Genomic DNA, 11,620 nt, shown 5'->3' with positions numbered 1-11,620 from the left:
ACCACACACTCCATCCAATCATGTAAAGACAAATCAGCCTCCAGGCAAATCAAATGTCTTCATTTAAAGCTTACCTGGATTTGGCACGCTGCCCACTTTCCAAATCTCTTTAACAATAGACTTTCACAAACAGTTAAAAACAGGCACACTGAAAAGCATACCCTTCGCGATGCTATTTTTAAAAACAAGGGACTCTTGAGCTAATTGCTGGGGAAAAGGAAAGTTCCTTTCTGAGTTTGCAACCTGTCCTTACGGGATTAGTGGGTGGGATTGAGCTGTGCTCGGGAGCATAAATAGAGGCTCAGCTGAGCTGGCTCACTAGGAGGTTTGGACCGCAGTGAGGCCAGCTGGCTCGCACAGACAAGTGGGTGGGGAAATCCAGGTAAGGCTCCTGACAATAATGTTGGCAGGGCACTGGCTAAGAGTGAGTTTGGGGCTCTGATTACCGTGTAAAGTTACAGGAATAAATAGAGAAAGAAGTGCAAGGTAGTTCCCAGGGCAATGAAATGAGATGTGGGGAGGGAATTTCCATCAAAGTCTTACCAGGGCCTTTCCTTGGCCAGAGCTGGTGGAGGGCTGCATTCCTGAGCTATTTCAAGGTAATGCTTTCTCCTTTTAGAAACAAGGGGTTTAAGAGTGGGTGAGCTCTAAGAGCTTTCAAGCCTGGGACAGGGCCTACGGTCTTCTGTCACTATGCACTGCTCATCATCTAATGCTCTGTTTCTTTCCCACTGGCTAAAGCACAGTTCCCCAGGACTACGAAATCTCAGCTCAGACTGCCTGCTAGGAACTACACTTGGGAATATTACAGCAGATCAGAAAAATGGTTCTTTTTCTCTGTTGTAAAGATATTCTTGTTGCACCTTCAATCTTGAAATTCATGGGATGGGCTACAAGAAAAGAGATGGGCTGGCTTTCCTGAAGCATTTACGAACAGGGACAGTGAAACTTCCTGCAAGTTCATTCCTTGCTAAAGATAAGAGGACGGACATACAGCCACCGTTTCATAGAGTGTGTGTTTGTATCCAAATTCTCATCATTTTCTATGGTTAGCATTGTGATTTTTTTTTGTTTTCTTTTGTTTTAGAGAGAGAGGGGGAGGGAGCATGAACAGTGGCAGAGGAAGAGAGAATGTTAAGCAGGTTCCATGCCCTGCACAGAGCCCAATAAGGGGCTTGATATCACGGCCCTAAGATCATGACCTGAGCTGAAATCAAGAGTCAGGGACTTAACTGACTGAGCCACCCAGGTGTCCTGGCGTTCTGTTTTGAGGTGGTTTATGCAGGAAATTTGCAGGCAGAGTCCACTTCGTATGAAACCTCAGTAGAATGAATGTCAGGAGTGAGCCCACAGCGGTGTATTTATAAAGCAGGAGTGACATTAGCCTTCAATGGGTCACCCTGCCATAAAATGCATGTATTATGTGAGCAGTTCCAGCCGGTAAGCTGTGCAGCTATTACAAGGGGTCCTGACAGTCAGGCAACAAGAACGGCCGGTGAGCAAAATAGATAAAACGTCTCACTACCAGTTCGTGATTATTTTTCCTAACATAAAGAGGTGCTGTTGCTATAAGTAAAATACAAAATCAAATGTTTGTTGATAAAGTAATTATTTGCCACAAAGTAATTATTTGTTATGAACCAACTAACATCTAAAAAGTAGAATCATTCTCATGTCAAAGTTCTGTTTTGTTTTATTTTTTTCTTTTCTAGTGTTAAAAAGATGTCTTTGTACTAAGAAGGCTGGGAATTGTTGGCTATCTGTGTAGAAAATGAAGGAAGCGTATCCTTGCTTTTTGTTTGTCTTTTTTGAGTTAGACATCTGTGGCTACCTGTGATGGTTTGGACAGTAACTGGTCAGTTTAATCCAAGCCATCATCTGGGTTTGGTAACTTAGCAATGCTTTTTTTTTTCGAAAACAGCTAACGCTCAACAACAATTTCCACTCAAGCTATCAGAACATGAGAAAGGACCCCCCCCACCCCCAGCTTAAAAATACTAACCATTGATAACCCATCCTGTTTCCTCTGCAGAATTTATTCAGACCTACACCAGTATTAGTGAGATATGTTTAAGCAATTTCAGTCTTTGTCCTTCCTGGAACCCCATCCCCAATTCTGCATGTGATCAATAACCACAGCAACTTGCTAATGCAACTCTCTTTACTAGCTAGCTCTCTCCCTCCCTCACTCCTAGATCTCATCTTACCATTCACTTTCCTACTTATAGGCATCTGCTTTGTAGTAGTGAAGCTTTCCCAAAGACTTAACTGTGAAATACAGGAAGGGAAAAAAAATTAACAAAGAGATACCCATGGGTTGGTTCTCTGTATTATGAGTCCCATAGAATATTTTGTGCACTGAAAGACATGCCCACAGTCACCTACTGATACAGGCCCATGGAGAGAGTCGAAGAACTGTCTCAGTAGACTGAACTTGCATCGACATATTTTAGTCAATTCAGAACTAAAAATGGAATTTGAGTAAATGTTACACTAGGGAGTTATGTGGGTACAAGTTTTCAGTGAAGCGACAAAGTTGGCAGGTTTTAATTTAAATAAGGATTCATTTTACTTAGATCTTACTCTTTAACGACAATGCCCCCATTTTTCCAGAAGGCTGGAGACGTGTGTATGTTTAGGGCCCTTGTTTCAGGATGGGAAAATGGGAGCCAGCCCTGCAAGATGGAAAGATCCATAAGACCTCCTAAGCTTTCAACTCTCTGAATTTCAGACTCTTCACCTATAACATCAGGCATGGGTAGTGGGAATGGAGGAGTAGCCCCTAGGGTGCCGTCCAGTACTCAAAATTTCAAAATATAAAGCTTAAATGTAAACTCCTTTAGCTATAAGAGTATATACATCTATCTATTTTCTTAAAAAATATCTATATACTTATTTCTATACTGTAGGTTTCTATGGAGATCTACATCAGTATACACACACACACACACACACACACACACACACATACACACACATGGCTGTATGCCTGTTAGTAGAAAAGTCAATAGATATTCACACTATGTATTCTTAGGAAAATTATGTGGAAGGTAGTTTTTCATACCAGCTAAGCCTCAATTCCTTTGTATCCCATGGCCATGATGCAGTCTGAAGGTTTTAAAGCTGCTCGTTCCCTTTTGTTTTACTGATATTTTGCTTATTTCCACATCAGATTTGCCATGGAGAAGATCTCAGCGTCAGCATTCTTGCTCCTTGTCGCCCTCTCTTACACACTGGCCAAAGATATCACAGTCAAATCAGGAGCTAAGAAGGACACAAAGGACTCGGCACCCAAACTGCCCCAGACCCTCTCCAGAGGTAGGAGAGAGCTTCCGGTCGGCTTCCAATGCCACTTAATTGAGAAGCTGAGACTTGTGTGCCAAACATATTTTTGCATGTGTTTTTTCTAAATTCATCAAAGTTTATCAATGTTTCTGCTTTGTATATTTATCCCAGTCTTCACCATTGCTTTTCAACATTTTTAGTCTGAAATTATAATAGCTTTAAATATACTGGTTCATTTTGTTCTAGGTTGGGGTGACCAGCTCATCTGGACTCAGACATACGAAGAAGCTTTATACAAATCCAAGACAAGGTAAAGAGGAGGGTTACAGAGTTCTCCTAAAGCTCGCAAATGCGCCACCTAGTGATACATAGCTGTACATGAAATCTTACTCATTAAAAATTACCCAATCGCTCTTTGTCTCTTACAGCAACAAACCCTTAATGATTATTCATCACTTGGATGAATGCCCACACAGTCAAGGTAATTTGTTCTTCTAAATATAATTTCCTTTATAGGCTTTTAGCTTTAGGGCCAAGGTTCAGGTCATTCATCTTTATATCCTTAGCACCTAGCATAGTTGAATAAAACATAACATCTTATGTAGTAAGAACCTATTTTAAAGTAACTCCAGGGGCGCCTGAGTGGTTCAGTCAGTTAAGCATCTAACTCTTGATTTCAGCTCAGGTCATGATCTCACACTTTGTGAGTTTGAGCCCTCCATCAGGCTCAGCGCTGACAGCACGAAGCCTGCTTGGGATTCTCTCTCTCTGCACCTCCCCTTCTGTGTGTGTGTGTGTGTGTGTGTGTGTGTGTGTGTGTGTGTCTCAAATAAATACACATGTTTTAAATTAAAAAAATAATAATAAAAGTACAGTTCAACTTAAAATACAATAGAAAGCAATGCTTTCAGCCACTGATGAGATGGATACTTAGTGATTCTTCTTTGTATTCTAGCTTTAAAGAAAGTGTTTGCTGAAAATAAAGAAATCCAGAAATTGGCAGAGCAGTTCGTCCTCCTCAATCTAGTTGTAAGTTCACTTTTTTCATTGCTGACATTCCTCCATGACTCATTATTTGAAATCGACAATCCATCTTTTCCTATACATTCTAGCCACACGGCACGGACTGGGGTCTGTTCCAAATGTCTCCTCTCACAGATTAGAGAGAGAGAGAGAAACATAGTTCATTAATAATCTATCTCGCATGCATATGCTTTTATTTAGTGATTAATAATTTTAGCTTGTCTGAAAAATGTGCTCTTGTGGTCAGGATTTTCTCTGTGGCTATAATAATTGGAAGGTTTTTGTCTTCGCAAGTCTCTTCCTGTGCTCCTTTGCCTGCAGTCCTTCTTAGTCCTTGTCTCCTCTCTCCCTGGGAGAGACAGTTTCCTGGTGGTCTAAATGAAATCACTGCACATGCAACATAGCTTCCCCTCATTCCCACTTTCCTTCACCATCAACACCCCTCCTGTTGGTCAGGCTTTCTGTCTGCAAGTTCTTTCTACTGCAAGTTCTCTCTCTCTCTCCCCCTTCTTTCCAAGTTGACATAGGTTGGCTTCTTCAAAGAGCATTCTTGGGGCGCCTGGATGGCTCAGTTGGTTAAGCATCTGACTTCAGCTCAGGCCATGATCTCACGGTCCACGGGTTCGAGCCCCATGTCAGGTTCTGTGCTGACAACTCAGAGCCTGGAGCCTGCTTTAGATTCTGTGTCTCTGTCTCTCTCTGCCCCTCCCCTGCTCGTTCTCTCTCTCTCTCTCTCCCCCCCATCTCAAAAATAAATAAACATTAAAAAAAAAAACCAACAAAGAACATTCTCATCTTCCTCAGCGCTCTTCCACGGGCTCACTTTCCTCTTTCTAACTTTCAGTATTAGTGACTTGGTGAATCTCTAGTTGACATACTTGTCTTTTTCTTATTTTATATTCTCTATGGACAACTTCATCTACAGCTGTCTTTAACCAATGCCCACACACTGGTAATCCCCACATCTCATCCAAACATGCGACAATTTCCAACTTGTGTGTGCAATCGTGGTCCAGATATTGCATTAGTTAAGTTTCAATTCAACAGGTCCAATGCTGAATTTATCACCTTGGTTCAAGATTTTCAAAGAGTTCTTCTTTCATTATTCCCTTTCACTGTAAGTGTTACTCCAGATGGCAATCTCCTACTCACCTTCAGCAGTCAAGAAACCCTGTGGTCTAACTGCTACATATTCTTGCTATCGGCCATTTCTCTGTAGAGTGAGGACTACTATTTAGTGTCACAATTTTTCTCCGCTTAGTTGACTACAACATTACTAAATGGCTCTGTGCCTACAAAATAAGTTCCAGCTAGTCCCACATGGCCATCAGGGTAATGATTCCAAAAACCAAACTGGGGTTATGGTACTTCTTCTAAATCTCTCCAGATGTTCTTGTCTACTCATGGACAAATGCAAACACTGGCATAGTGTGAAAGACTGCTCAAGAGCCAGCCCCAGAAGCAGCTCTCTAGCATCTTCTCTCGCCAATACCTCATGCATCCCCTATATTTCAATCCTCCCAAAACACATAGTCAGACCAGAAAGTGCTGTGCCTTTCTTCTACCTTTGTGCAGTCATTCCCCACTGTCTGCAGTGACCTCATTTTCCACGTAACCGACTCCTGTTCATTTTTTAAGACTCCTCCCTACTCACTTCAGAAAGTCGTAGTAAAACTTGCACACGGGGCTAAATGTCCTGCTCTGGTCACCCACTTCACCTGAACAGCCTCCATCATAACACTTCACCAACTGGATCCTCAATATTCATTTTCCTACCTGTATCTCTCAATTGACAGTGCATTCCTTAAAGGTAAGTGCTATAAGACAAGCCTGTTTGTTTCTGTAATTTCTCTAAATGTGACTTCTGTTTCTTTCATTATTCTATTTCCTATCTCACCCAACATGTCTTCCCAAACATTATAACTCCCTCCATATTCTGACTTCTTGAATGTTTTTCCTCTTGATCGTATCATTCAGTCCTCTACATCAGGTTTTGAATTACAGTCTGTTCTATCTTATTTATTATTTCATGTGTATAACCTGCCTCCCCATGTGTATTATAAACTCTCTGTGGAAGAGATGTGCCTTAGAGTATCTCAAGATGCCTAGCCCTGTAATGGACACATTTCTGGATTAACAAGTATGAAAACAACTAAAGAACAGACCAACTAAAAGCTGTCTTTTCTTTTAATCTTAGTATGAAACAACTGATAAACACCTTTCTCCTGATGGCCAGTATGTCCCCAGAATCATGTTTGTTGGTAAGTAAAAGTGACAATGAGATTAAGCACACTGATCATTTCCCACGTGCTGCGGTATCTCTTCTCGACTCCCCCTCCCCATCTGCTGTTCAGTCATGGCCATTGCCATTGTCATGCCCTAACAAGGGGTATGACATTCCTTTACACTTCTCAACCTATTTTCATTAGAAAATTCAAGCTTCTGCCTATTTCCTCATTTGTTTCTCATCTGCTAACATTAACTTATCATGTCCTGTCAAAAATACATCTGAAAAGGAAGTATAATGAATTCCCATTAACTCTTTAAATGCATTGCCCATTTTCCTGAATACATCAGGCCTGTAAATACTTATTTTTCATCTGGCAAACTTCCAATTCATATGTTGGATTTTTCATTCTGACATTTTTGATAATTATTTTGGGGAAAGTGAGGAAGATGCACTGGAATAAAAGAAAGCAGAGGAGTCATGCTCTTTCCAGCCACCGGTACTTTTCAGGTGCTGTTCTCTCTGCTGGAAAGGTCTTCCTGCTTCCCCCATGCACTTCCCCCATCACTGAGTTAACTCCCCAGTCATCCCTGTCATTCACTGACCTGGCACAATCCCCACTATGTGCTCTTGTGACATCATGTTCCTCTCAAGAGACACACTTACCTCAGTGATAAGTTTGCATTTAGTGGGTGATTGTTTAGTATATATTTTCCCCCACAGGACCACAGCTCTTGGGGGCAGGTACTGTGTCTGTTTCTTCTCACCCTCCTATTTGCAGAATGACCCTCTGGTAGGCTGGCAATAAATATTTGTTAAACGACTGAACAAATGAATTGGGAGTGGCTTTGAACCAAGTCAGAGTGATTTAAGGACACTGCATAAATAAATCCACCCCATGGCAAAGCCCACACTCACTGAGCTCTAACTCACTATTGGACCATCTAACTCACTAAAGACACATTAACAGGGGAGAGGAACAAGTGAGGGATATAAAGGAAAAAAGCTGAACTGGAGCTAATAGTACAGATTCCATTTTGTTAGGATTTAGAAAACTGAGAGCCCTTAAACCGGGACTTTATAGGTCACCCAGTTACATTCTGTGCAGTTCTTTTCATAGTATCCCTGTCTAAGGGCATTTTAACCCACATTCAATGCCTTCCAAAAAACCCACCTCAGGCAGCTTGCTTGCTCTTCCAGCTCAGGAGTTTCCACACTGCCTGCATATTAGAATCACCTAGAAGATTTTAAAACTCAAGCTGCCCAGCCACATCTCAAACCCATTAAATCAGAATCTTGCGCAGGGAAAGGGGGGGGGGGCGGCTGGAGGTATTTCTTAAAGCTGTCTTAGTGGTTCCAGGGTGCAGGCCATGGCTTGTGAGCCAATGGTTGTTAAAAAGCTTTTCTTATGTTAATTTATTACAAAGAGTAGACCGTGTGTTTGTATCCTGTGCACGTAGCAGAAGTATAATAGGTTTTAAGTCTTTGTTGAACAAATAGATGTCTGCTTTCTGTAATTAATGTCAGTTGGTACCATTCCAACATTCTGAAATGAAAGATTGCCCACTTAAGTACCAGCAACAGACTCTGCATACAAGCGTCTGGTTCTCACAGGACCTCTTCATCTGATTTTCAGGACATGTACCTTAAGCTCCTTCAATCTTCTCTTGCAAGACAAGGTGCCTAGACGTGTGTAGACCCTAGTATCTCCCTTTTCGATACACCTTATTGTTAAAATACCTTTTTTTCTCATTAAGTGAAAAGTTAACTTGAAAGCTTCAAGTTAACTACAAAACATGAAAAAATGGACTTAAACCTATAGGGACATATGTATGCATGAGGGAAGACTCTTAAGTCTTTATTTTTCAAATGTATCCAGATAACAATAAAGTAAACAAAACAGGGGAACTACATGCTTATTTGAACTTTGCTTCTCTTACGGGTTGGCATTCTTTACTTGATTAAAAACAACCTTGGGTTCTGAAAACTAGCATTGGATGTGGGTTTCTAATTATCTAGGTTGCTCTTGGTAACACACTGCAATTACCACATAAGCATTTCAAAAGTTTAAAATAATTCTTTAGTAGGGAATGCCAATGTTTCCACCAAAACACCAAACACCACCCCGAAAGTATGTATTATTCTGTTTTCGAGTTGCTATAGATAGGACAGCAGGGTTCATAACCTTTCCCACAAATAGCATTCCACAGCTGTCAAATACTCCGGGCCCTGGTTGGGGGACTGCAGCCACTGGCAGGGATGCAGAGTGGATGGCATGGAACTCCGTGAGACAGATCACACGCTGTGTTCCTTGCATGGACCACGGACAAACACATAGGCTTCCTCACACAGCAGAGCTTACTTGAAAACAGAGACTTCATTCCTGTTTGGTTTTTCTTTGTAGACCCATCCCTGACAGTTAGAGCTGACATCACTGGAAGATACTCGAATCGTCTCTACGCTTACGAACCTTCAGATGTAGCGCTCTGTAAGTGTTACCTCCTGTGAACATATCTATTACTGTTGCTCTAGGAGTAGAGCTCTGGTGAAGAGAATCAGTTTGATCCTAACTAGCCTTGTGCAAATCATACTCACCTAGATCTCATTTATTTTAAATCTCAATGAAAGACTATTTAGATTAGGTATCCTTTTCTCTTGGAGGATTCTGTGAACACATTACCTGCTTTTCAACTTTCCCTTAGGCAGTCTATCCCATAACTCCTACCAAAGAATAAATGCAGTAGTAATTGTTTTATTACAATAGTAATAGTGGTAATCTGCATGCCTTATGTAGTTTTTCCAAAAGATGAAAATGAAATAACGTAGTCCAGTTTGTTGACATTGAGTTTAAGTTTAATTTTAAAGATCAGAAGGAAAGACGGCTCCCAGTAGTTGGAAAGATTCTCACTTTGCCTGGATTTGCCATAACATGGAAAGACAAGACAGTGCAGATAAAGCACCTCAGTGGGAGACTGTACCTAGTTGTCACATGTAATCAGTCCTTCTGGGAAGAAAGTTGGGCTTTACCCCAAGAACCAATTCTGCTCAATGACTAGTGGCCGCGTAGAACTATATCGCCCAATATGTGAGCCATGAGCTACACATAGCACTTCAACATTCAATTAATTAAAATTCAAAATTCAATTCCTCTGGCACACTAACCACAGTTTAAGTACTCAGTGCACCGGCACTGGATATTTTTCATCATCACAGTAATGTCTATTGAGCGGCATTGACCTAAAATATTACGCTGAGAAAGACAATGAAGCTGCATCTGGGCAGCAGCAAAGATTATCATGGTCCATTGGCAATGCCTCTGGTGGGTGCCGGGAGGACCAGGGAAGCACATTCCAAGCACTGGACATTCTCGAGATAAGAGCATCTATCTTAATAAGACTTTGGACTCCTTAAAGGCAGGTATCCTGCACAGGTAATATCACAGTGCTTTGTAGAAAAGGCATGTAATAAATATTGGAAGAGAACTGGAATGTAAATAAAAGCCATTCACATACTTTTGGGGAAAAAATTTCATAATAAAATTACCAACCCTTCACCCTATCATGAAATAGAACCCCATTTAGACAATGAATAAAGTACCCAAGTTTAGGGGTTTACTAGATCTATCAACACAATTGCTGGTGGCATCTTGACTGTGGCAACCTTTTCCCCCATTAGTGCTTGACAACATGAAGAAAGCGCTCAAATTGCTGAAGACTGAATTGTAGAGAAAAAGCAACATCTTCAAGCTTTTCCTTCTGTGTCAGGCCTTGAGACTTAAGAAGATCCAAGAAGACTTTGGAGAATGCAGGAACACAGATGGACACACTGATTAATTAGATCAGGGTTATTGTTACAACAGTTACTTTTTTTTAATTTGAAGTATACATGTATGAAAACAATCTTGCATACTACCATAGTCAGCCATGATTTTAAAAAAAAAAAATAAATCCTTTTGGGGGTGTTCAATGTTATTTCTTCCCCCAACTTAGTCCTTCAGAGAAAAGCTATTTAATTCATTCACCAAATAGGACTTCTGGACACACAAAATGTTCAAAGAGAAGACAAGACAAACTTCACTGGAGCAATGAAGACCAAAGACAGTCAAAGTTATCACCTCACCTCATTATGTAGTTTGTCACTGGGTGCCTAAAAATAGTCATGAGCTTAGTCAACAGAAGTATCAAAACAGAATATGTGTTAGTGTAAAAGAATATGTACAAAGGCATCCCAAGAAGATTGGGCACCTAACTGAAGACAACCCCTCCCCACCCTGGTGGGGAACTCCTTATACACACTTTAAGAATTCAATTTTAGTTAGATATTGCACAATTTAACCCTCTCAGAGAAAGCATCTAGCAGACAGCTTTCTCCATCAGAGCACTAATTCAGTGAAAAGGTCAAAGAACATCTGCACCCTTGAACATACCCTCAAGAAATGCTAAGAACTAGCCTTATGATACATTTGATCTCTCAAAATCATTCAAGAAAAACAGAGTTCTGTGAAGATGCCAATGGCAACATTATTTAAACATACTTTTAAAAAAAGGCAACCTGGAAATATAATGGTTACATAGTTTATGAACTCACAGGGCACTATGTTGTCTATAAAAATAAACACTATGAAGAAACAAAAGGATAAGTGAAAAAGAATTTAAGAATATGTGCTGTGATGGCAAAAGCAGGAAGTGTGTGCACACACAGGTTAGAAAGAGAAGATGCAAACACACAAACTTTTGCTTTAAGCATATGGAAACATCAGCAAAGCCTGTTCTAACAAACCCTTTCTTGCCATCTCCCTATCTTTCCTTTGTGTTCAAATAAATTTAAGCGAAAGCATATGTTGACAACCTAACTACACAGAATTGGAAGAATGCTGTAGGTCAAGGGAGTATTATTTCAAACAGCTGAATAAAAAGGTTGGTAGCACAGTGTCAACATAAAATGGCGCAGCCACTATAAAATATATATATATATATATATATATATATATATATATGGCCGTTCCTTACAAAATTAAACCCCAAATTACCATATGATCCAGTAAATCCACTTCTGAGTATGTCCCCCAAGCTCCTGAAAGCAGGG

General features: G+C 40.6%; 1 protein-coding gene across 1 annotated transcript; it reads left to right on the top strand.

The window, feature by feature from the left end:
* The first annotated feature begins 283 nt into the window (after positions 1-283).
* AGR2 (anterior gradient 2, protein disulphide isomerase family member) lies at positions 284-11,072 on the top strand. Its single transcript, XM_043589031.1, has 8 exons — positions 284-382; positions 3,173-3,318; positions 3,532-3,595; positions 3,714-3,766; positions 4,241-4,314; positions 6,506-6,569; positions 8,940-9,023; positions 10,211-11,072. Exons 2-8 carry the CDS (start codon positions 3,180-3,182, stop codon positions 10,258-10,260), a joined length of 528 nt encoding a protein of 175 aa, XP_043444966.1. The 5' UTR covers positions 284-382; positions 3,173-3,179; the 3' UTR covers positions 10,261-11,072.
* Positions 11,073-11,620: the final 548 nt, after the last annotated feature.

The sequence above is a fragment of the Prionailurus bengalensis genome, chromosome A2 (assembly GCF_016509475.1).
Source record: "Prionailurus bengalensis isolate Pbe53 chromosome A2, Fcat_Pben_1.1_paternal_pri, whole genome shotgun sequence".
In the NCBI taxonomy this organism is placed as follows: Eukaryota; Metazoa; Chordata; class Mammalia; order Carnivora; family Felidae; genus Prionailurus; species Prionailurus bengalensis.
This window is presented reverse-complemented; position numbering and strand designations above follow the sequence as displayed.